This window comes from Strix aluco, chromosome 1 (genome assembly GCF_031877795.1).
Source record: "Strix aluco isolate bStrAlu1 chromosome 1, bStrAlu1.hap1, whole genome shotgun sequence".
Taxonomy (NCBI): domain Eukaryota; kingdom Metazoa; phylum Chordata; class Aves; order Strigiformes; family Strigidae; genus Strix; species Strix aluco.
In genome coordinates this window covers 110,807,783-110,833,969 of record NC_133931.1, presented here as the reverse complement: position 1 = coordinate 110,833,969, position 26,187 = coordinate 110,807,783, and the positions used below count along the sequence as shown (strand labels likewise).

Below are 26,187 nucleotides of genomic sequence, written 5' to 3'. Positions count from 1 at the left end.
CAGCTTTTCCAAGTTAAATTTGGCATTGAGACAATGGTGCTGAGTTGTGTATCTTTCAGCACAGTAGCATTCTACTCAGCACTGACCCTTTAGCACCAGGAACTGTGATGGCTTTTCTCCCTCAACATCTTGTCAAGGGCAAGAACCTTTTTGCAAGGCAAATGAAACAAGTGATGGTAACAGCAGCAGTCACCCTTCTTATTTTTATGGGACAGTCCTGGAAGACAGGTTTGAAACCCACTGGTCACTTATGCATGTAGTTGCAGTTTTCATAACATAGTGTTAGGTAAAACAAGATAGAAGTGTGCGCACACACGCTGAATTTTTGGAAACAAGCTTCATCCTCAGTTTTCCTTTCAGATGCTTCCCTCATTCACAGGTGTTTACTTGAGAGAGCATTTCTGCAAGGGCTTGTCAGATTACTGGTCTGGTATATCATAATGAGGAGTGTCCCTTTCAGTATTTCCTGTCACTGAAGAAAAACATTTTCTGTAGTCTGGTCAAATTTTCTGTCTGCTACCACTGGTTTTGGTGTCACTGCCTGGTAATCAAGCTATTTTGGAGCTCACTAACTGTAAAAGAGACAAGCTTTTCCAAATATTCTACTACCTGAAAAACAGAACTTCCTGTGTATGGGTCTAACTCCATCTTTCTTGGTAATGTCCTCCTTAAGACTTAAATGGTCTGCAGAAGCGATGATCTCCAGAAGTCCTGTCTAACCTAAATTTGTTCTTTTATTCAGCATATTCACAGTCAGTGTAATGAGTCCCTGTAGTAAGAAAAGCTTGTTGCTGTTCTCTCTGTAGTGTAATAGCACCTATCGTTGAGGTGGTCTACAATACATGGTAGGACTTCAGTTGCTGTGTTCCTTTGCTATAATATGACCCTTCTACTTAGGAGGCAGAATGTTGGAGAAGACAAGTAGTCACATAAAGTGGGATTCCTCATCCAATTGTAAATGTCTAGACATCTTACAGTCAGTGAGGGAGGAAAGGGCATCTGTGGTATACAACTTAATCCCCATCTAAGGCTGGTGAGTCATGCCATAGAAATGACTGTTTCCTCCAGTTGGCTATGAAGAGATGTGGTGGATGTGCAAGGTCAGCATATATGTCAGAACAACTTCTAAATTTGGGCAGATAAATCCCATTTTTAATGGTTCACTGTGTATGTTAGGACCACTACATGGTTAATAAGAACAAAAGTGCTTTGTTTAAATAATGTTTGTACATGATGTTGAACAGCAGCAATCTGTGAGATCTGGCTGACAAACAATGGTTTTGTGAAGGTCAGGCCAGTCCAGCACTCAAGATCAGAGAAAGAGCAACACTGTTGGAGGCCCAAAGATGGGACATGGTAGAGATCTTCAAAGGCTACAAGCTATATATAATCTGAAAGGAAGGTCCTTGTGGGTATTTTCTGCATGAACATCAATGAAACATTTAAATGTCCTGGATGGAAGCCCAGCTCCACACCCCAGTGCTTTGGCTGGCCACCAAGTAGTACTCTGGGCAACTGAAATTGGTAAACCACAGAAACTAAAGCGTGAGTGGATGAGTGTATGTTTGCGCTTACAAGCAGTTTTAGCAAATAAGAATTAAGGGGTTTTTTCTGCTTTGTAATTACCTTACTTAAATAAGGGACAAGTATTAACATTAATAACTGTTGGCATTTTTATTTTATTTAAAAAGTAACTGTATAACACTTCCTATTATAAAACTGAAGAAAACAATAGGAATGTCACTTACGCTGTGGTCTAGGAAGACAGCCCAGAGGGATGAGTTTTAAGTATTTATTCACTAAATTTTGGTGATTTATTACATCAAATGTTTAATATCCTAATACCCAAGCTGAACTCATGGTCTTTTATGAAGGATTTAAGTCTGATCTATCTCAGTAGCTGTATCTGTTCAGCAGCCCTCAGTTCTTCCAAAATCTGTCTTTTAAAGCTAGACAAGATGGCATCTAACTGGAGGTTCTTGGAGACAAATAACTTGCAACTAGATCAAACAGAATCAGGGCAAGAACTGATCGTTTGAGGAAACTTCCTTCTGGATTGTCTGCAAACTCAGCTTCTTGCCTAGTATATATTTGGAACTGTCTTTCTTGAAGTACAGTTTCTGAATCCAAAATAATACCTCAGTTTTACCATCTCGCCCACCATTGTGCTAGGTGCTGTTTGCTGCGACTGTGTCTGAGAAAGAAGTCGTACCAAGAATTTGGAGGTTGCCTGAAGTCCTATAGTTGGTTCCTCACATCTTTTCTGCTGTGGGCATGCTTTTCTAGGTCATCAATTACAGAGTTTGTAAACTTGCTTCAGTTTTGTCACATCATTGCTACCTGGAAGAAAGCTGTTTTCCCTCTGGCTCTAATAGATTAGCTGTTACCTTCTTGCTTTGGTACAGCTTGAACATCTTTTTCTGTGGAAGACTTGAGACATAAGTTGACAGTGACCGTTAACTGGTGTGGTAGCTGCTATTATGGAAAGATATCAAAGCTGAAGGCTCTCAGTTTTAGGCAGTTTAAGTGCACTTCCCTCTTTTTTTGATGAAGAATGGTTAGACCTTATTTTGCCTGAAGGTGGAGTTAGTCTGTGTGAACTCAACTTCTGTCTTATCTGCTCCCCAGATAGCTCACTGCTGTTAGATTTTGCTGCGTTAACTGTAAGTGTGATACTGTTATGTGGGAGCACTTCATGTGTCTGCCTGGAGAGTCTTTGTGGTTTCAGTCATATTTATGAGTTAGTATGCTCCTGTGGTGGATTTGGTAATGTTTGTTTTACTTGACTCCATGTGTTAGTGAGGTGGCTGAATACCTCTGGGACCTTTCTATTTAACCATTTGCTACTAGATTAAATACTACATGGTGTGTATTTTAGGGTCTTATCTGTGGTCCTGGGTATTTTTTTTCCCTATATGGCTTCTACAGTTTCAATGCAGTTTAAGGGTGATGGTTGTTAAGCAGATCATTATTTCTGTTCGCTGATGATATGGCAGAACATCTGTAAAGTCAGGAGGCAGCTTTGAAAACTGTTATCTGTTGAGGTCAGGAGGATAGATTTGCTTCTCATGGTCAGAGAGAAAGCAGTTGGGCTGCGTAGATGTAGCAAGAAATATGGATTGCTTTCAGAAGTAAGATTGGAGTTCATGTACAGTAAGATAACACCATGTATTTGAAACATTCACTGCAAATTACTTATGTAGACAGAGGTGCTGTGTTCTGGTGCGGAGTAGAAGACTTATTAACTTTTAGAAATTGAAACTGCTACATTATAACTAAGTAGAGTCTAAGTGGAGATTCTATCAAACATCATTTAACACTAGCTGTCATAAGGATGGCTTTGCAAACTTTTCCAAGAAGGTTGCAGCTAACAATGGCAGGCTTGCTTTTTTTTTTTTCCTACCTACGTTTTGCCCCTACTATTTTGAATGCTGATGCCGTTGACTGTAAAGCCCTTTTATTCCTGAATTTGTTGTGCAGAGGAGCCCCTTGGCACACAATTCAAAGTAGACACTTAAGATGTCTCTGTGTGATCATGGTCTGTTCAGATTGCAATTGTCAAGCAATTACAATTCCTACTTCTGTGTTATTTGGACTGAGGACCAGTTTCATGGATGTAGAGATACAGATTGGCTATGTCCTAGTTTTGTGCTAGGTCAAGACCTGGACAAGAGCCATCACTTTTGTGTTGTGTTTTCTATGTGAAGACCATTTAGGGGTGTGGACAGGACAGGAACAATAACATGCTCAAGCATCACCAAGAGATCAGGATTTTGAGGTGCACTAGAGCCTGATTGCTTCACACTTCAGAGAACTAGTGTTCACAGGGAAGTGTTTCTTTTCTTTTGAGAAGGATACTATAATCTCTGTTTCAGAAATTGGGGAGGGGTTAATTCATTAAAACAAATGAAGGGTTTTATCTACATTTCTTTAGCAGCAAAACAGGCTAGCTAGTCCTTTTAAGTCATAGCTTAGTCATATTTAAAATAATCAAAACAATCAATGTTAATTTATATAAATCATGCATCTAAAAGCTGGAGAGGAAATGAGGCTTACTTGTTTAGGGTTTTGTTTGGTTTTTTTATACAACTCTTGCTACAGTGAACACTAACTAGCATATAGCAAAATCTTCAAATGTTAAGCTGTATCCATGAACTGGACATGTGATCATTTTGTTCATTACAGATTTATTCAATGTCATGATTTGGAGGGGTATAACTTTTATGGATAATATTACACAGGAATAAATTTGAAGTTAGTGAGCATACCTTTTCAGCTGTATCAGCTTACTTCTTTATCAAAGGCTTTCACATAGAATATTCACATAACAAAACAAAAACAGATCTAGTTTTGCTAAGCTTTTTTTTCTGAGCTTTTTAACCACTTCAGAAGCAAAAGGCTTAAGGTTTTTGTTGTGTGTGGGTTTTGTTCTGTTTTGAATATCAGCTACCTGTTTATAGTGCATTTTTCCTAGTAACTGGGAAAACCCTTCTGTTGGTGTCTGGTATGCTAAATTAAGAGCCAAGATTTGTTTAGTTGCTCATTCTTTTTGCAGGTAAAGAAAGCCTTTTTTGCTTTGGTGGCAAATGGTGTGAGAGCAGCTCCACTGTGGGAGAGTAAAAAACAGAGTTTTGTAGGTAAGTAGTTTAATGTTATTCAGGATTACTTGAATTTTCAGGGTGCTTTACTGTTGTAGAAGATGGTCTGGAGCTAGCCATCTTCTAACAGCCTAGAGATACACTGGCATCAAGGGTTTCTTTTTCCTTCTTGTGAGGAGTGAGATGTTGCCAGCTTTTATAGTGTTGCTGTGCTTTGAGAATCATGATGATCCTTTTAGGTCCTGACCTTCTGAAATTTGGTCTTTAATATATGTATTTCACTGTGTATTTAAAAATGTAATGGTCACAAAAAGGAAATTTGAAAATAGGAACTATAAAAAGAATTTAATGTTGCAGCGTTCTAACATACATGCAATACAAGCATCCTTCTCTGCACGTTCTCAGTAAGGTGCACTGAGAAATCTTTAAATACCAGAAATAATGTTGAATGATACAGATATGTTCCATATTGTGAGAAAAACATTAGATATATGTATTGCTTTTAAAAAAGTGATGTAATTAATTTCCACAACAATAATCTTCCAAAATTAGATCTCTGTTGCAGTTAGAAAATGGAGACATAGTGGCAGTTACAAATACTACTATATGCATTTCTCGTGACCTGGCATGTAGATTGAGGATTCTTGGAAATGAATGGTAGACACCTTATAAAGCATTTGTTAAAATATTTTAAATCCAAGGGGGGAGGAGCAGTGTTTTCATGCAATACATCATAGGAATGCTATGTGTCTTTTATATTTCATTTTATTTTCTGTCTGTAACTAAGCTCTAGTGATGTAAAGCTGATCTCTGGATTAATTTTTCCCTTCCCCATTTCTTAGTTTCTTCAGTTTAGATGTAAGAGTAGTAAACAGTGGAGTGATTACATCTTCTTAAATTTAGAACTTGAAAGCTCAAAAAAGATTAATGTTTTCAGGTAACTAAACTAATCATCAATATTATATTACATAGTTTGGTGTTGGTTAAAATGTAGATGTACTATCTCTTCTTAAAAAAAAAAGTCACATTTCAATACAGACGTTGAGGATTACTGTGGAAGTGATTGAAGTTCTTCAATAAGTAATATTCAAGAAAATGGATTATACTGTTCCTTCATTTGAGTCTGAGAGTCTGCCTGACTTGGCAAGTACATAACAATAATATTCAAAAAGCAAATGAAAGGCAAGGATAGATCTCAAACCTTTAAAGATGTTTTAAACCCCCTCTTTTCTTTCAATGCTTTTGGGGGTGGATGCAGTCTGGATTCAAGGTTTTCTTTGAGTTAGGTTGAAAGAAGAGGAGAAGCACACAGGTTATTATTTTGAATATTCATTCAGATGTGTGTTCTTATTCTGAAGTATAGTATCAATGTGAAAGTGAATGTGCATAGTTTGGAATTCCACTGTTATTAGTCCAGTATGTCTAGTATGTTAAATGAAGTTAATGTTTATTAAATTCTATATTGTGAATATAAATAGAGAAAATAGCTAGAAGTTCTATATGTTAAGTATATATCTGAAGAACTTTTTCTATGTATCATTTGTTACAGGAATGTTAACAATTACAGATTTCATTAACATACTGCATAGATACTATAAGTCTCCAATGGTAAGTATGATGTTAAGCTATACTTTTATCATTTGCTGTACAGTAGAGACTGAAATATCAAACTGAAAGATTGATGATGATTGCTATTATTAAAGTCTTGAGAAGCTTAGATATGTCATGGGTATACTCACTGTGAGGGGCTTGGGGGTTTTTTGGTTTTGTTTTGGTTTGTTTTTTTTAAAACAAAAGATGGCTTTGTGAGCAAGGTAATAGAATGGTATCTGGATACCTGGGTTCAGTTCCCAGCTTTAGCCATGAAGGTCCTATAAGCTTGGCCAGGTAACATAATCTTTCTGCTTCAGTTATACATGTATAAACATGAGGAATTTCCGTAATGAGTACTACCATTTATGTTTTGTGTGGTGCTTACCATAATGATAGCCTTTGATTTGGATATGAGGCACCACTTAGTGTTGCTACTAATGAATAATACATTTGGGGTGAAGAATCTGGCTTAACATGCTTACTAAAAACTGTGATATAAAAAGGATGAAGGAAAATACATGGTTATTGATTGCTGTATTTATTTGTGGTCAGGTTGTTTCAAAGCACATATTTCAATAGTAATCAGAGCTCTAGATAAATGGCAAATATCGACCCAAAAGCATTTGGGGCGGATCTCTTCAAGCTACATGAAAAAGTTCATTGTATTTAAAAATCAAGTATGTTGCTATGCGTGGTTCACATGTTTATAGAATCATCTTTGTCTCATAACTGTGGTACAGCTATTCTGAAAGAGTGTGCAGAGTTAAGCAGAATACTAGCTTACAGGGGCTTGGATGCATTAACGGGTTACTCTCTTCTTGGAGTGATGGTGTAGAATAAACAAGTTAAACTAGTTAAATATATGCGAATACTTTAGTTACATGACTGAGTTGCAAAGTCAGTTGGAGATCTGTTGACTTCAATTACCTGTAATTTAAAATTCCCATTGGCAGTCAGTTGATGAAATTCTCTAGCTTTCATGTTCATACAAACATTTACATCCTTTTCTTGTTCCTGTCAAATCACAATTCCCCCTCTACCAATTAAAACATATGTACTATGTTTTACTAGCTAAAAATCAAGAACAGTTGGATGAAGCAGACATCTGATGTATTAGGCTTCTCAAAGGTCATGTTAGTTTTTAAAATTTATAGTGAAATTCTTGTCAGATGCCAGTAGTGTGGTGCACTGTCCTTGTTAAAGAAATTTTTTTCCCCTTGAGATTTACAAGGGTGGGGGAAGAAGCAAATGAAAAGTGATTGTGCACTGGTAACTTCCTTAAATGGTTTCCATATTGTAATGATGTTCAATCTCAGTACTACCAATTTTTCCATGTAACTTTACCTAAGGTCTGACTGTTGTCACTCCTGTTTACATTGTCTAACATCTGATTCCATAGGTTGTGATTAAAGTGGCAGCAGTAAGGAGGAATAGCTGAGAAGTTACAACATTTGACTTAAGTGATTGTTGCAGTCTTCTATTAAAAAAAAAAAGTGTTCCATCGGGGAATGCACTAGTCTTAATAGGTAAAATTATGCTGAAAATATAATTCTTAAGTATTTTAGTCATACTTTCTGAATGCATCACAACGCAGTGTGAAGCATGTTGCTGTTCATATACTAGATAATATCTTTAAACGATTAATAAAGAACATCCAGGTAGTTTTTCCCTACAGTATGGTGCAGGAACAAGGTTTAGCCTCATCTCATCAGCATCTAAAGCAGTCTCCTGTTCTTCTGATCGCTTCGGTAGATCTTCTGAACCACACGCCACTGTCTTAACTGCCTTTTTTGTGAAGTGCCCTAAAAGATTAACTTGCTTATGTAGGTATCTTTTATGTCAGCCAGTAGTCCAATTATATCAATTTCACATTCCCTTATACTCTTCAAAGGGTGCTAATTCCAGAGAGTAATCCAAGTGTAGCCTCTGTTTAGCTCAAAGATAGTAGGCTTTGCAGATACTTCTACCCTTCACCTGTAAACTCTTCAGCTTCAGCAGTGTTTGCAGAGGTACCTGACAGAGAAGAGCCGTGTAAGTGATGATGAGCACCTTTGGCCTAGGCTATAGTGAGTGCAGTTACTATTGCAAGTGACTGGCTTGCAGCTTGATACCTTTAGAGAAAGGTAGCTTTTGCATCTGAAAAATTTTCAGAAAACTATCAGCAAGATGGAATACTGTAAGGTTATACAGTCTTTTGACAAAGAACTTTGAAATAGCTGCTGAACAGCAGGAAGTTGGTGATGTGACCGTGTCTCGTTTTGGTTTTAGTATGTTTTAAAATTCAAAGACTGGACTCTTGAGTGGTTTGATGTTATTGCTGATCTGATAAGCTGCCATCAAAAGATGCAGACTTACCACTCCCTTTATCCTGTATCACTTGCCAGTCCTTTTTGTGAGCCAGTTAAGGAAGCTAAACCAGCAGAAAACTGACAATGTTTTTGTAACTTTTTTTGCTTGTTTGGTTCCTGGGACCAGCTGAACCCAGGTCAGATGAGCAATATTGCTGGCACAGGAGAAATGCTGAGAGCATGCATGGCTTAGATGCAGTGTCTGAAAACATTTGAAGAATGTAACATCAGTAAAATATTAAACTTGGGGGAGGGGTGGGAATACAATGTTGGTTCTTCTGACTGAAGTGAGCACTAAACCAAGTGTTCTTGCTTGTTTGTAGTCAAGTAACAGTAAAATGAATCTGTTAGCATTAATAAGTCAGATCATCAGGGTAAGCTTTTTACTTGTTTGGGTGTGTGAGGAATCATCAGAGGGTTTACTCTGGCATGACTGTTTTAAGGTGAGATGAATTACTGAGGAGATGCCTTTGAGTATAGACTACAAACATGGGCAGGTAGAAGATCTTTCCTGTCCCCTGAAATGATAGGTCCAGTATGGTACTCTGCATTGAGCAGGATTGCATCCTTTCTTCTTGTTATTGCCAAGAAATGTTATTCTGGGCTGTTCTTACTCTGTTAGATTGCCTGCAATGAAATGTAAGAAAACTACTCAGATATTTATGTTCTTAATTACGTTGGGTTTAAAATTAATACTTCAAGCTGAGCTTTTCATCTACCCATTTTAGGTTCAGATTTATGAATTGGAGGAGCACAAGATAGAAACCTGGAGGGGTAAGAATACTTACTACTTGGTTGATAATTTAGTATGTTCTAATGTTTTTCAGTATAGTGGATATTTAATTAATCATAGACTTAGCTTGTCTCCACATACTTTTTAATGAAAACAGAAATAGTAAGAGCTTATCCATTGACTCTTGCTGCTTATTTTTGTATCTGAAACAGAATGTGGACTAGAGTGATCTGGGCTATAGACTTCGCCACTTGTTCATGATTAGTACCATCTCGCTCTTTAAGAAAGAAAAAAAGAAACTGGAGTAAGGCAGAATGTGTGGCTGTAGAGTTAAGTATATGTGGAATGGAAATGTATCTGAGCCAGGGTACAGAGTGACTAGATGACCCCTAACATACTGAGTGAAATGATAAGTGAGCAGCAAGCTATGACTGAGTGAATTGCATGATGCTACTAGAAGTTTGTATAACATGCTGAGTATGAACAGAAGTTCTGAATGTGGGAAGGAAGCTTTATGTAAAAAGTTGACTATATGCCATGAAATAATATAAAGTATCCCGTGTAGCAGATCCTCCTAGAAAAGGAACTGGTAAAGAAATATTTGCTGTTGTTGCAGTGACCCCTGGTGGTAATCGGTTTAGCACTGCTTTTAAAACTTAGTTTCAATGTAGAGATGTGCATAAGTGGTAGAATAACTAAAGCGACTGTTATATATTGCTGTCTGTCTTCCACGTATTTTTGTACGAATGAATTCATAAAATGCTTTCATAAAAAAGCTAATGTTTTCATATAAAGTGTTAATGGTCTATTACTTTTCTCTACACAGAGCTTTATTTACAAGAAACATTTAAACCTTTGGTGAACATCTCCCCAGATGCAAGGTAGGATTTTGCTTTTCAGTCTCTTTAACTTGAAATAAACTATCTCCATCTCAACACTGAGTTTAAGACTTCTTTATATAATGAGAAACAATTTATATTGTAAACTGGAGTACAATAACGAAGGACTGTGTTTTAATATAATCAAGAAGGTGTGGAAGCTTTTTTTCATTGTGAGTGATATTCAAATAAGAGAGTTTTTAGTTAAACTTAAGTGTTTTATTAGTGTAACTGTTCTGGTAAATGAGCTAGACACGGATCAAAATTAATTGCCCAAAAACATGCAAAAAAGGCAACCCGATGACCCTTCGAGCTAGCCTGCAAGTCATTTTTGGTTCATGAAAATCAAACTCTACAGAGCCTTTCAGCTGTCTTCTCAGCAATCACAGTAACTGAAAACTCACAGTACTTTTCAACACAAGTAATTTTTCTTAAATAAAGGAAAGACAATATGTGTCTTTTGTTCTGCTCTACTACTACTAGGCCTGTGTTCCTTAAAATATAAATGACTGTCCTTTTCTTCTTGATGGAATTTGAAAGAAATAGTTTTTAAACTGCCATTATACCTTATTTATGAAAGGTAACTTGAGAGAGAGCTTTAGTTGGTCACCTAACAACTTGAGTACTACTTAGCTGCTGAACAAGAGAGAGCAAAGTTCTGATCCTTGCTTTCAGTTTGTGGAACAGGATTGCTTATGTCCTATCAAAGGAAACTGGTGAAGGGGACTCCAGTGATTACCTCAAAGTAATGATATGCTGTATCCTTGGTAGAATTGCCATTAAGTAATGAGTAAGTAATTCAATTAAGTCATAAGAAATGTATTTTGAATGGTAGGTGGCTGAAAGAATATCGTTAAGACAACAAAATAGTATAATTGGTTTTAGTCCAAGGTACAGCAAGAGAAGTATTGCAATAAAGAAGATGCAGTAGGACATGTATAAAAGGGTGGAGCAAGATACTTAAGAGCTGATCCAGAAAAGGACTTGGGTTCTGTGACAATCATTCTGCAGCACTTAGGAGTAGTTAAATGCTTATTCCAGGAGTGGAATCTACAGTGCAGTAGTGGGAATCTTGGCTCCAAGTATATCAAATGGGATAGTTCATCCCTGTAATGGACTCAGAACGTATACTTGGGAAGAAGCCTACTTCAGTAAGTAGGCATTTATCAAAGTTTTACTTATTAACTTATGGCAATTGGTGGTCAGCTGTTTTATGCTAGTCTCACTAGGACCAAGGGGGGAAAAAAAAAAGCGTTACTTGCAAGAAGGGCAGACTTGCACAGGTTGGAATATTGCTAAATCGTAGTCTGCAGTGTGTGGAGGAGTGTTTCCGATCTCCTGAGAATAACTTTTTGCCCCAATGATGGTTTAGTGAAATTATTAGATAATTGTTTTGGCTTAATTGCATGGTCTTCCTAGAAAATGTTATAGAAGTTTGGGATTGAGATGCATTATGTGCAAGAACACTCTGTCTCTGAACACAAACATCCATTCTGAGTTGCAGGGATACTGTGAGCACAGCACTCACTGGAAAAACAATTTACACTTGTGAAGAAAGTGTTTTGCTATACTTTCTACCACAAAGTCACTTTCCATCAAATTTTTTTACTGGTTTTATGTTAATGAGCATATTGTTGTTGATGTGTTTTACCAGCTGCAACAGTTAATTTCAAATCCCTTAACTTCTGTTTTCTGTAACAGTAAAGATAATTCAATAATTACTCATCATACGTACTTCAGAGGGGTCTTTAAAGATGTGTATATATCACTTGACATTACTCATTGTCAGCTATAATTCATTAAAAAAATGTTTTTTCTCCTCAGCCTTTTTGATGCTGTATATTCATTGATCAAAAACAAAATCCACAGATTGCCAGTTATAGATCCAGTCAGTGGAAATGCACTTTATATACTTACCCATAAAAGAATCCTCAAGTTCCTCCAGCTTTTTGTAAGTATTTAAAATTATGCTTTGCTTAACTGATTTTATCCCCTTCCCCCCAGTAGAGATCTTCAAGTCTGAGTACAGCAACTTCTTGATAAACTTCCATATTCATTGTGTCTGTGCTTATCTTTTTTTGATACCAAATTATTAAAGCTTGATGTAGGGCCTGTACATTCTCTTTACTTTTAGTCATTTAAAGAAACCTAAACACCAAGGACTTGTCTTAGCTATTTGAGTAATTTGCTGTCCTTTCTGGACGATGTACTCAGCTTCAGAAACTTGTTTACATGAAAAGAAAAATGAATTGTCTCCCAGAGATGAGATTAACACTACTCACTGTAGCTTATGTTAGTCATAGGAATGGATTTGAGGCCAAGCAAAGCAACAAGACTTCAAAATAAGCTTTCAGAGTATAGTATGTTTTGCTGTATTCTCTCCACAGTTTCAGTGGGATATAGCTTATGATCAAAAGCTTTTAGTGGTGGGTTACTACAAATATAAATAAATGAGCAAAAAACTTAGTTACATAGTCTTAATTTAGTACTACTTTGAACAGAAGTAATGCTTCTAGATCTAAGAGCCTGTTTTGGCTTTACGTTAATCTAGTAGCAGATTTACTGTAATGATCTGTAACAATCATTTGGAGTCTGTAGATGGATGAGTGAATACAGATTTCCTAACATATATACCAATCATATGACAATATGGTAGGTGCAGAAAACTGCACTGTTAAATACATTCGTTTTAACTTTCCTAGATGTCAGAGATGCCAAAGCCTGCCTTTATGAAGAAGAATCTGGATGAACTTGGAATAGGAACTTACCACAACATTGCCTTCATACATCCAGACACTCCTATCATTAAAGCCTTGAATATATTTGTAGAGAGAAGGATATCGGCATTACCTGTTGTGGATGAGTCAGGTGTGTGTTGGGTCTTCTGTATACAAAAGTGTGGTAAGATAAATGGTGCTGAACTCTGGATTGACGTTGGGGCGAGGGGGAGGACAAAGAATAAAATAAATTTTAAAAAATAAGGCAGGGGGATAAATGGAATATAAAGAAATATGCAAAATGTAGGTTGATAGGCTTGGAAGAACTTCATAGTTTGGTAGGTTGTTTGGGTTTTTTCCATCTTTTCTTCTTGACCTGTCTGTTTTCTTTGTGTGCAATTATAAGATAATAAATGAAAGCAGGAAACAAGAAAACTAATTTTGTATTTTAAGCAGTTTATTAACTTTTGTTTTTCTTTTTAGGAAAAGTTGTAGATATTTATTCCAAATTTGATGTAATAGTAAGTATATATCTTAAATTCTATTAAATATTTTATATGCAGTAAGCATTTGCAAATTAATTTGTTAATATGTCGATTTTGGCTGTTCTGTTCTTTAGACTTTAGTTAACAAACGGAATAAAAGATTCCATTCACCCTGCACAGCATTTTTAAATTATTTTTTATTTAAGCTGTCCTTAGTAATACTACTTGCACACAGGCATCTACTGCTCTGGATGTTACCCAAAATTAGATCTGGCTGTATTCTTACAAAAAGAGAGTATAGGCCTTTTATGTTTGTTTCTATTTTTGAGGTAAGATTTTTCTTTTCCCAGCCACTGCCATTCCATGGTCTGTTTTCAAAGAGAATGCAGATTTCTTCATGCAGTCTGGGTACTTTGTATGGCTTTACCTTCTTAGTGAGTCAAAGCTACTTGGTCCATTTTTTTTGTGTGAGTCTCTGACTCCAGAGTACTGCATCTGTATTCCTTCCGGTTTAGATCTAATTCAGGCCACTGTTTGTGGTTTTTCCCTCAGGAGTGCAACAGTGTAGTCAGATTCATGCCATGATTTACCAACCTCAGAGAGCAAGGACTCTTCTATTCTTGCAGTCTTCAGAAACTTGCAAAATATATTTAGGTTTTTTTATCCCTGTCCCCTTCCACCTGTAAGCACCTGCCTTCTAATTGGAACTTCTGATAGCTACATCATGTTTTAGAGATTTAAATGCCCAAGTTGCTTATTCCACCAGCCTGCTAGTGCTAATGAAGAATCCAGATGTTTGAAATGCTGTATAGAATCCTTTCAGAAATATGGAGTATAGTCCCAAATGGAAATACTTTAAGCTTATAAATATCTCTGGCTGCAGTGCTGTTAATATGGAAAATTTCACAATGTCACTCTTCTTGCCTGTCTCTTCTAGGTGTTTGTCTTTTTGTTCTCTGGGTTTCTTTACTGTGTAAGATCCTGTTCTGCCATAAAAGCTGGTCAGGGAATAGGTAGTAGCTGTAGCAAGAGTGATCTCGCATCAAAGCCAATGAAATTTCACAGCTGGTGGGTTCAGTGTTTCAATTTATTTTGTAACTGCTTTAGACTTTGAGGCAGGGACACATTTCCTTTATTTCCCATTCTTCTTTAGAAAGACATGAAAAGGAAGAGGGTTCTGTATGTTTTTCACTTCTTTTCTCATTTTAAGTGATGGGGCAACAAAAATTAGAAGATTTTTAGAGATGCTGGGTCATTTCTTTGGAAAAATCATGTATTGGGATCAGGGGGAAAAAAACCCAAAACCAAACAAAACAAAGGCTTTAGGATATAATTGTGTAACTGTTTGCTCCCAGCTAGTAACATGAGAAAGAGTTAGGGTATCTATCAGTTATTTTAGGTTTTCCTCACATATACTAGTTTGTTTATTAAATGGGGGGAAAAGGATTCTATTCTTAAAAGATAATCACCTCTGAGGCTTCCAGTTTTTCATCAGTCTGCTTCAAACTGATCTTCAAGCTTTAAAAGAAGGAAAAAAACCAAAATCAGAAATGTATAATCTTATCTTCCAATAAGCATAGAATTTGCAAGATTGACCTGGGGATTTTTAACATTAAACCATGTGGCTAATATGCCTAGTTAAATTAGTGTTTTAAGCTGTGCCTATATATGCAGCTAAGTTGATAGATTTCTTTCATTTTTATAGAGTTCTGAATTCATTTTCAGGTTCTTGAAGGGAGAAACCTGGGAATGGTGTGATGGTATTGAAATAGCTTTATATTACACTAGTTACTGTGTGTAGGGTGACTTAGTTTGTAGAGGCTTTATGTCCTCCTAATGTCCTTCATTAGGAACTAGTTAAATGAGTTAACTAAAATACTGCTTGTACCTTCATGATCATCTCAAACCTATCTTGTCACATTCAGTGTAATTCAATCCAAAAACTTGACCAATCACAGTACATTCTAGCCAAAATTTAATTTCACTTTATTGCTTGGTCCAGTATTTTCATTTTAAAGATCTGTCTTTGTTCTTCCTTCAGTGCTTCAGTACGCAAAATCAATAGGCCAGGATGTGCCAACACTATCAACATATCGCTATGGTCTCGCCTACAAAGAAAGCTTTTGCTGGTCTGGTCAAAGCTCTTGCTACAAGCATGATGCTATTCTTAAAATGAAAGTTGAGAATGTCAGCTTTCAAACTCTTTTAATCTTCTTACTTTTAGTGGTGGTGATGGGCTTTCATTATATTTTAATAAATACATACATACACAAAAAAAATTGTTGTCAAGTGGCAGTGCCAGCACAGCCCAGGAGAGGGAGTTTGAGCCCACAAATAAGAAAGGTGAAGAAAATCCTAAATTTGTTCTCTACTTAGATCTCCACTAAGAGCTACTTCATGGGTGGTGTTCAGAGCAGTTGGTGTCCTCCCTATCCTATGAAAAACAAACAACAAAAAATGGGATATTCTTAAAGTATATTCTGTATATTCTAAAGCCTATAGAAATTCATCTTTACATTTTCTACTTATGGCAAAAGCAGGATAAGTGACATCAAGCCAAATATCAGACAGCAAAGTAAAGAGATTTTCATTGGCCTAATGCATATCACAAAACAGTTTTATCAGTTAACCCAGTCTGTCATATGGTGTTTAACGTAACTGCATGCTTGACTGTTTCCAAAAACTGAAGCCAAAGAGCATCTGCTTTGTTTAATGTGTCTTGGAATAGACTCAATTTACACCAGAAATGTGTATCTACTTGATACCAAAATATTGACTTCATTGAATACTTTATTACTAAGTACCATCTCAGTGTCTTGTTATGTGTCTTTTGTTTTTTGTCAGAATCTTGCTGCTGAAAAAACATATAATAACCTAGATATCACGGTGACGCAAGCCCTACAGCATCGTTCTCAGTATTTTGAAGGTGTTGTAAAGTGTAGCATGCTGGAAACACTGGAGACCATTGTGGATAGAATAGTGAAGGCCGAGGTGAGTTCACTTACGATTTTTTCCTTTACTGTAAGTTAAAAGTTGTATTACCAAACTAATAAATAGTAGAAATTTATCTTTTCTAAGTTATTTTGGTTACTGGGTGAAAGTATTTCTTTCATAACTGCATATGTTGGGTATCAGTTTGCTATATAGCCTTGGATTATAGATGCTTATAGGGATGTACAAAATATTGTACAGTACATCTGTAATAATAGTTATTTGCATTTCTGTTTTATGACATTAACTGAATGCAAAGCTTCTTTGAAAGAATCAAGTTTCTTCCAAACCTGCCATAAGTTTTGCAGACAAATAAGTCTTTAAACTCCAGCTTATAGCTAGGTTGATTGGCGTATTGTTCAGGAAATTTAATGGGTACAGTTAGTTAATGCAGAGTCCTGTGCTGCTCTTGTACAAATACAGGCCCAGAAAATAAATTCTTGTGAAGAAGCCTTCACTAACTGCTCTTGTAAAGTATCTGTCTATGTGCTTTCCATTATTTTGGTGCTCTTTATCTTGTTGGTTAGTACTGGGAACTTTATTATACACGGAGGTGAATGAGTACATAGGTCTTCCTCCCCTGTAATGCCTCTCTGCAGAAGAAAATCAGTATTACTAGTTTCAGTTGTCTGTGAGGTGTGAACAGCTCCATTTAGATGCTTTAACTTCTTCAGTTACAGTATTTGGGTTTTTTAATCTTCGGGGCTGTAACCATACATATATTTGATATGAGTGAAACTTCCACTTTGTTAATAACCCCTTAGAACCTCTATTAGGCAATTTTTACTTGTAACTTTCCGCATCTGCTTGATTTGCTTCTGGAAATTGAATAAATTGCTGATACACAAAATTCAAATTTGGATGATTTTATTACTATCTTAAGAAGCTTTAGACATATGAGTTTTAAGACCAACTCCTACCCTTTGGTTCAGTCTAAACATAGTGAGATCATATGTAAAAATGAGTCAGTCAAAACTACAAGCTATTTTTAGCTGCCAGACAAGTGCTTGATCTTACTGGAAATGAAACAATTACCTTGTCCATTTTTCTTGAATTCATTACACTGAGAGAAGAATAAAATGATTAAATATGTGCATATACAAAAACTAATAACCCCATCTAAAATAAAATATCGCCAACAAAGTTTCATCAAAAAGAAAATGCCACAATATTTTTCTCTCTCTTCACCTCTCCTTTTCTTTCCTCTCTTTGTCAGGTGGGTATGACTTAAAAAAAAATTAGAGCTCCTCTTTTATTGTATCTGACTAGCAATGAAGTGGTTGACCTCAACCATAAAGTAAATTAAGACTGATGCATCTTTCTTGCTATCACCTCTGTGAGAACAGGAGAAAAATTTTTTTTGCTTTCTTCACCATTATATCTGATTATTTGAACTTAAAATAGTGAAGAGAGAAAATTCACTTAGGTAAAAAGTAAACGCATAGTAGGTTCACAACTTTGACAACACCCTTTTTAGGATCATTTAGTTATGAGCTGGTTCAGCTGTGGTGTTAGTTACACAACTTGGTGCCTGCTTGCAATAGGCTCTGGAGCCAGGACTGACGTTAGGGCACTCTGCTGGTTCTGCAGTGCTCTCTTCCCACTGTAACTTGTTCTGGCCAGTGAGCCCCAGGATACAGGAGTATCCACCTCCTTTCCCTACAGTGAGGACAAAAGTTTTATACTATAAAATGTTTCCTAGAATAGATTTGCAAGGATAAGATCATTATTTAAAAATACAGTTTTACTGTTGATAAATCTTTCTTCCAAGCTGTGTCCATGTGTTTATTAACTGTACAGTGAATTTCCACAGATAAGTTGAATCTTTTATTTTTCAGTCTTCATGCAAAACAAGTATTTTAAAACCAATCTGGCACTCGGTTTCAATTGTGTAGCCCTACGAGAAAAATTAGGTTAAAACCAACTTGGACATGTCAAGATACAAGTCTTAGTGCTGTGCCTCTCTCTGAGAAAGTATTTTTTAGAAGGAAGCCTCATTTTATTACTGTATCTTATTTTGTGAGATCTCGGGCTGATTTGAGCAGAGCCTGTAAGTTGGGGGAAAGTGCTTGATGTGAGTGCTACTTTTTGAGAGCAGAAGTATTTTAAAGACCTAGATCTTGGCTTAGCTGTCACTTCAAATCTGATTTTGCTGCCATGTCAGATATCTGTGGGCTTTTTAAAATATGCACTAGTTTTCATTTGTGTAGGGCAAGCATGTTTGTATTGCTGTGTGAGATTGGTATTGCTAATATTTTGAATCTTTTTCTACTTCATACTGCATTACTTTAAGATTTGTTTGTTTGTTTTTCTTTGCTTTAGTTTTTACTTTAAATCAGGCAAATGTCTCAAAATACTTTCCCTGCTTGCAGGTTCATCGCTTGGTGGTAGTGAATGAAGCAGATAGCATTGTGGGTATCATCTCCCTTTCTGACATTCTACAAGCTTTGGTACTCACACCAGCAGGTATGGATGTTGCCTTCTGACCTTTTCTATAAGTCATTTGGTAGTGTGTACACCCTGCTGGTTTTAATTTATTTGACAATGACAAACTTCTGATTTTCAACTTTTGTAGCCATTTGATCATAGTTCTTACATACAGTATTCATTTCTCTTCAGGAAAAAGCTGACAAAATATTAACTGTCAGTCTTTTGTTCACTGAGGAATTCATGCAGAAGCTTCATGAACGTCATTGCTGTTCATGTATCTTCTCTTTAGAAAAAAAGTCTTGATTAATGTTTTAACAGGAGAAACAGGATGAAGTTGAATGTTGCATGGATAGACAACATCTACAACAGTGTGCCTTCCCCACCTTCCTGAATTTCTGTACTCTGGCCAGGTGCTCCTAGTGTAGATACAGCTGTGCTTTCCACTAGCTCTGCAAAACCACCTCAGAGCCCTGGACTTGTCCAGCTACGCTATGGGTTTTGGTTGGCACAGCTATGCCAGAGATGGCACCCCAGACCACCAGAATTATTCCAGCAGAAATCGTTAGTGTATTGCTAAACATGATCAGGTTCCTTTTTAACAAGAGTATCCAACAACAGGTTTATTTCTGCTACTTTTATGTTAGTTGAGGGGGCTTGGTTTGGGGTTTTGTTTTGGGAGGTTTTTTTAAAATTTTGCCCAAGTTACTAACTCTTAATTGTAACTTCACTTTGACCACATAAGTTACTTCAGTGTCACAAGAACTAAAGCAAAACCCTCTTTTGGCTTTGCAAGGAAGACAAAAAATGTCTTGAAGATTACAATTTTACCTAAAAAAACCCCAAACAAACAAAACAAAACAAACAAAAAAACCCAACAAAAAACCACAAAAAAACAAGACTAAGCAAACAGAGCTGGATATGTCCTGCAAAAAAGAAAGTCTAAATGTGAGCTTAATTGGAATCTCTTACTTGTACTGATAGATAACATGATAATGTGAAAGTCTTTCTCCTCTGTAGACTTTAAACAAGTTAATGTAGCTTTTTAAAACACTAAGATCTCTCCTCTGAAAAGAAGTAATCAGTGATATTGCTGGAGGTGTTATGTCAGTGCATTTGGTTCCTTTTAATGACCTGGAAGAGCAAGTAACCCAGCTTTCTGTGAAAGGTATGGATGAGTAGGGAAGTCAGCCCAAAGGCCTGGGTCATTTCCTAGAAAGAGAATGGAGGGATGTATGTCTGCCCTAAGAGGGAGATGTAAAGACAGGCAGACGGTGCTTCTCCAGGTGGAGAAAGTAGTTTCCCTCATGACTGGAGGGTAGAAGGATCCAAGGAGAGTAGAACTTACCGTTACTGGAGCAAAGTTTACACAGAAAAGATGAATCTGGATACAGACAAACCAAGAGTTTTGTTATACTGGAATTACATGGACATGTAAGTTGCAACTGAGCTGATATAACAGTGCTGTGTTATTACAAAGGGCAGTTCCTGCTCCCATACGCTGGGCCATGTGCTTCTGGCATTTAGTGTGTAGCAGCACCCACACTCATGAGATCCCTCTGTGAGCTGCTTTAACTCATGGATCTAACAGGAAACTGAGCCAGCAAAAAAGCTGCAGAGTTTTGTCGGTTTGGCCCACTAAACTGGCTCACAGAAGAGTCTAGTACTGAGTACAGGGGTTAGAGCAACAGCGGGGGCAGGATTATGCCACTGGAAGAGGTGAGGTGAGGGAAGGCATTTTTTAGGAGCAGTTAGCCATTAGATTGCAGTTCCACAGGCAACTGCCTGATTTTAGATTGGGCTTTGTCTCATGAAGTGAGGATGTTTGCAGTGTAGATCTGGTTTGTAGAGTCTGAAGTGTGATTTACTTCTTAAAGTGGATGTATTAGAACAACCAGATAAATCATGCCCTAAAAGTCTCCATTTCTCTTCACAGCCTGGAAAGGAAAATTTATTGACTATCAGGAATTAAAACCAGCCTGTGTTAAGGGGGGAAAAAAGTATCAGTTGTGATGTGAAAACTGGATGTATTTAATGAATCTCCCAGTGCTTGATTATACATTACAAGTAGTGACTCCAGGTTGCTGGCAAGAGATTCTTGCTCTCTAGAGTTGGATGCTGAAGCCAAACTCGCCATAGGGTTCAGTTGTTGCCCAGCATGTGGCTAGTTTGAGTATTTGGAGAAGAGGCAAGATGCTATACAGTCCTGCTGAGCAGGTCTCTCCGATCCCTCCTGTAAGCGAAATCTGCCTCTGAGCCAGGAAAAATGGGTCCATCAACACAGTGTAGTTAAACTGAATTCTGACATAGTTTGTTCTCAAACTGGACTTCATTTTTTGAGGCTATTATGATGATTAAGCTTGGCTTCTGCACTGATGGACAGGTTTGGGGTGTGGCCTGTTGGTCGGGATTTTTAAAATAAATTTTTGTGCTGGGGAGAATCTTCAAAGCACTTCTAGTAACTTTCCAGAAGAGTTACTTAGACTACCTTGCCAATGAAGTTAGAAGCAATAATGGTCTCAAGTCTCAAGGCCTTCCTCATTCTGTTTTACGTTGGCATTTAGCAATCTCGCAGTATATTCTTTGTAAATGGTATCCAGTGCTAAGGTTCTGATAACGTGGTTGGACAGAGTTTCAGCATTCAGGATGAGCAGTGCTTTTCCAGCAGCCAAGTGCTATGTGCCTAAGGAAATCACGGATGCTTTCCTCTTCTGTTAACAGGTGCCAAACAAAAGGAGAACGAAAGCGAATGACTGCTGTGAATGTATACATGTTTGTAGGAGAACTTGAACAAAGTTTCTGGGTCAAGTTTGTCTCAAGAACAGTGACTGCAATAGAACAGAGCAGGATGGTTGAGAATGTGTATTGGGACTTAGTGATGGATGATGAGTCTATTCCCCCCAGTGATGTCACAAAAAAAGCAGCATGACAAAAGCTTATGTTAAAATGTAGGCTTGTATTTCAAAATGTCTTCAAAACATTTGCTGGAAGACTTCACATGATGTCCTTCATTAAAATGCACTGTATTCTGAAACTTTTTCATTTTGTATTTGACAGAAGTCACTGGTCAGCAATGGATATATGTGACATAAGGCAAGTGTATGGCATATTCATATCATAGTGCCTTATGTCAAAATACAGCAATATGTCATCACTGTTGCCCATCACTGTCAAAGGAAGTATTGTGCTAAACGAGACACTGTATTTGAATGTGAAAGTCTTTAAACCTAAAACCAAATCAGTTTCAGTTCTCATTAGATTTGTCATAAAAGCTGTAATTTGAGTATCAGTAGACTTCTTTAAAACTTCAATGACAGTTTTGTGTTAAATGTTGCATTCTGAACTGATGTAAAACAAGACTGATTTTAAAAACAGCTTTATTTATTTTTACTTTCATGACAATTTTTTACACATCTTTGGTGGATAGCTAAAATTTCACCATATCCATTAATAAACTGTTGATTGTTATACAAGCAAGTGGTAGATTTTCTCATTATTTACAAGTTTGAAGGTGCAGAAGCTGTGGCCTGTTGATCAGTCCATATGACTTGAGCTGAAGATTTCAGAAGCGTGGATCGAAAGTGCTCTGTACTGTAATGCACAGGCACCATGGAGGAAACAAGGTGCCAGAGAACAATATTTTCATCTGTATTAAAGTGTAAAATGATGTTTGTACAACAAAACCGAAACTTTTTATTGTATATGATTTGTACAGAAGTGGAGGAGTGAGGAAAGCTGTGGGGTATTTGCTAATGTAAATGTACTGTAAAGTTTGAAGATGAGACTTTTATAATTGTAGATTCTTGTAGATGGAAGAAATTAAACCCTACAACATCAGTTTGTTTTTAGCGGTTCTTGCCAAGTTCTTTTGCATGTATAAATGTACGTGCATTTTGATTAGTTTAAACTCTAGGGATAGATGCATTCTTATTTTCCTTTGACTTTAAAGGTGGCTTATGCTAATGGAATAATGCAGGCAGTACTTCTTTTTACTGTGTTTCCAGCCTGAATACTGTACTGGAACAATGCAGTAAATTGATCCATTATTTTTCCATTTATAAACATTGAGGTAAAAGGTTAAGCATTTTCAGTTTGCTTATAAAATGTGAGGTTTTCAATAGTAATGAAAAGCCCTTTTTTCAGAACTTTTCTACTTTCTATAAGAATTTAAATTTTGAACTAAACCTGTGAAAATTTGCTTCTTACTGGCATCTTTCATGTATAAAAATATTCCTGTAGTACATAACGGAAACTGTTCTCTCGGACTTTTATCTCATTTTCTTGCTCTGTGAAAAACATCACAGAATGGTTTGTGTTGGGAGGGACCTTAAAGATCATCTAGTTCCAACCCCCTGCCATGGGCAGGGACAAAACATGGCCAAGTCTTCTCCAGCACCTTTTCTGACTAGGTAAATATTGACTCTGTTCCCTGCAGTTCTGGATGGTTATGAATTGAAATAGCTGGTTTTGCCAAACAGCCACCTCGGGGTCTAGTGCTGATTACTGCCATCAGAGATGACATCAGCACTGCTCTGATTATCTTTGTTGGGGAGATGGAATGATAGAAACTAAAACCAGTGGCTGTCATTCTCGTGGGGGGTGGGGAGGGGATAATTTGTGGGAGATGAGAACTCTCCATTAGGGGTAAGTGGTCAGCAGTACCACCTGCAACTGCCACCCAAGCCGCATGGGTGCAATGCTGTGAAAGCCCCAGCTATGGCTCCAGCTCCCACACGGCAGCCACCCCAGAAGAGGGGAGGCCAGGGAGTCCCCCAAATGCATCGCCAGATCTCTCTACCTGGCATTAGTCTGCAGGAGCATATCCTTCAGCCCTGTATTCAAGGTGTTTGTGAAGATAAGGGTTGAACCACTGATAGGTACTGTATCTACTTTATTTCCTAGCACAAAGTCTTTTGGCCCTGTTCCACGCAGACAGCTTTGGGCCTATCTGCATAAATTAGTATGTAGAAAGCCAGAGTGAATTTGCAGTTTTCAAACAACCATGTACAGACTTCCTATTTTAACATTATTACAAGTGCTGTTGATGTGTTGTGGACACAGGGCTAGCAAGATTCGGGAAAGCAGCCTCCTCAGTGATACAAAACTGTATTTAGAGAATTTCCACCCTTACTTTATGGAATTCAGTTCTAAACTTCGAATTTGTGAGAAGCAGAATCGCAGTCTAACTCCCTAAGCATGAATAAACAGCAGTGCTATCAAAAAGGCACTCTGCTTATGCGGGCACAAGTACCAGTGCTGATGCAGTAAACAAAACTAAAGAATTCATGTCATTTTTAATACAGATCAGTTTACTACAGCACTAGAAAAAATGCTTGTTCCAGCATAAGGGGGAGACTGGAATAAGTAAGTGAGGGTAGAGAAAGGAGGAGTGACTCAGCAGCACTGCTGCATGTACCAGATTAAAGTGACAGTGCAACTAAAGCTTTAATCTAGGACTCTTCACGTGACTTGTGAGAGGCCTCAGCTATGGAAAAGAATGAATTAAATGTCATTAAACTCAAGTTCTTGTGCATTTTTTCCTCTGGACAGGCAGCATGCAGTACCTACAGATCTGAGACCACAGCACTGATGGTCAACAAAGGTGCTCCCTTTCTTTCCACAGACAGGACCATGCCGCAAGCGGAGATGGCAGTAAGCTGACCCAGTGACTGCTGAAAGCCTGCTCACTAGCGTAGCTGATCTTCTGTCCTGTAGAAACGGATTCTGTTTTAACCAGCAGGACTGTAAAACATGTGATTGATTCCTGTGCATTTCCTTGCCCAGCAAGAGATGTCTGTGAAAGACAATTATTCGGAAGGCCTTCTTGGTCTTGGAAGGGAGCAGATTAAGTTTAGTTTTTACTTGGAATATTTTTAGCTGTTTAGAAGTAAGAAAATGCTTCTTAGTAGACCAGCCCTCAATATTTTTCAGTATCTAGAAATGCTCTGAACTAACTTAGGAAAAATCGCCCTTTGCTGGCATTGATCACTTGACTGATGAGAACATTTTCCTGTTTTACTTATGGAATCCTTTTAGTTAAAAGGTCTGAGATCTTTAAGTCCCCACAGAGAGTCTTTGCTGTTTACTAGGAACTGAACTGCAATTGTTGCCTATCCGAGGCCTGCTTGTCTTCTTTTACCAAGGAATACTACTCTGCTGGGAATGTTTGGGTAACATGGAAAGAACCAGCCTCGCTTTCTGAGGCCTGAGCTCTTGTCCTCACAGCAGACAAGAGGAATTGAGCTGAAGTGGTTCCAAGACTACACATCACTTTGAGACTGCTCCTTGCCATCTTTCGAGAGAGCATAGGGTAAGTTGGAGTCTTTCAGTTTTGGTCCAACTCAAAGTGAAACCATGTGTGCTTGATCCTGTCACGCAGCAGGCTGTTAAACTGTTCGTACTGAGCTCTCCAGTCAGTTTTAGAAGTAACCAGTTTACTTCAAAAGTTTCCATGAACTTTCACCCCTTATGCTCCCATATTGAGCACTTATTAGGGGTAATTTCTGAGGAAAATGTTCCAGCTAATTTAATACTACTCTTATATCCACGTAATGCATTGATGCAAAAAGAATGTTCTGCAGACACTGCTCTTTACTCTTAACTTCAGGTCTTAATTTAAATGTGGTTTTGAAAGTCACTTTCTCAGTACCCATTTCTTTTATGATGATTGCAGTCAGACCTGTTCCCATTGAAGTGAAGGGGAACAGGAGGTGACCTGTACTCATACATCAACCTCATTCCTTTAGGAAAAGAAGTACCTATAGAGTACGTCCCTGCCGGCTGCATACCAGGACCCGTGTGGCATTAGCCTGTGATGGCAATTGCCCCGGTGAACTGAATTAGTTCCTTAATTTGCATCTACTAAGTTTTCCAGTGTTTCTATCTGAATACTGGAAAATACGATTGTCGTGAAAATGCAGGTGGGAGTAGGAACAAGTGTAAGACTGAACTGAATGTACTCTGTAACCTCTGTGGGCAGCCAAGTCTATGCTGTGCATGTGGAAGCCTGCCCAATGCAAACATGGGACACACTTCAAAAAACTCCTCGGGAAGGTCCTGATTTGCCCAAGGACAGAGCAGGTAATTATACCGGTAATTGCTGTTGCGGGAATTGAATGTACAAGTCAGAGCTGTTCTGCATTTGGAATCCGAGCAGCAGCGTGTTTGGGGGCCTGTATGTGGTGCATTATCATAAAAGTACTTGACTGTTGAGTTACGTCTACTACATGAAATTCCTCATGGTTTTTCCTCCGTCACAGAAGAGCAGATATAAGCAACACAAGACAGACATGTTCCATTTTTGCGGTCTCCCTCAACATCTGTTCCTGACCTTGCTGCATACTCTTACTGGTGTCTGCAGTTCTCCCAGTTGGTATTTTCTCTTTCAGAATGTAGGCCATACGTCACGCGTTGCATT

At 37.6% G+C, this 26,187-nt stretch overlaps 1 protein-coding gene across 5 annotated transcripts in view; it reads left to right on the top strand.

Moving 5' to 3' along the window:
- The window catches only part of PRKAG2 (protein kinase AMP-activated non-catalytic subunit gamma 2), a 223,368-nt gene extending 200,761 nt beyond the window's left edge, over window positions 1-22,607 (top strand). For all 5 annotated transcript variants that reach the window (XM_074831161.1, XM_074831170.1, XM_074831179.1 and 2 more), the window contains 10 exons: window positions 4,556-4,637; window positions 6,148-6,206; window positions 9,268-9,313; window positions 10,099-10,153; window positions 11,975-12,101; window positions 12,853-13,018; window positions 13,351-13,388; window positions 16,197-16,343; window positions 18,716-18,809; window positions 21,492-22,607. In XM_074831161.1, the coding sequence (XP_074687262.1) occupies window positions 4,556-4,637; window positions 6,148-6,206; window positions 9,268-9,313; window positions 10,099-10,153; window positions 11,975-12,101; window positions 12,853-13,018; window positions 13,351-13,388; window positions 16,197-16,343; window positions 18,716-18,809; window positions 21,492-21,523 (846 nt within the window). In that variant the 3' untranslated portion in view covers window positions 21,524-22,607. The remainder of the gene's footprint in view (window positions 1-4,555; window positions 4,638-6,147; window positions 6,207-9,267; window positions 9,314-10,098; window positions 10,154-11,974; window positions 12,102-12,852; window positions 13,019-13,350; window positions 13,389-16,196; window positions 16,344-18,715; window positions 18,810-21,491) is intronic.
- The last annotated feature ends 3,580 nt before the right edge of the window (window positions 22,608-26,187 follow it).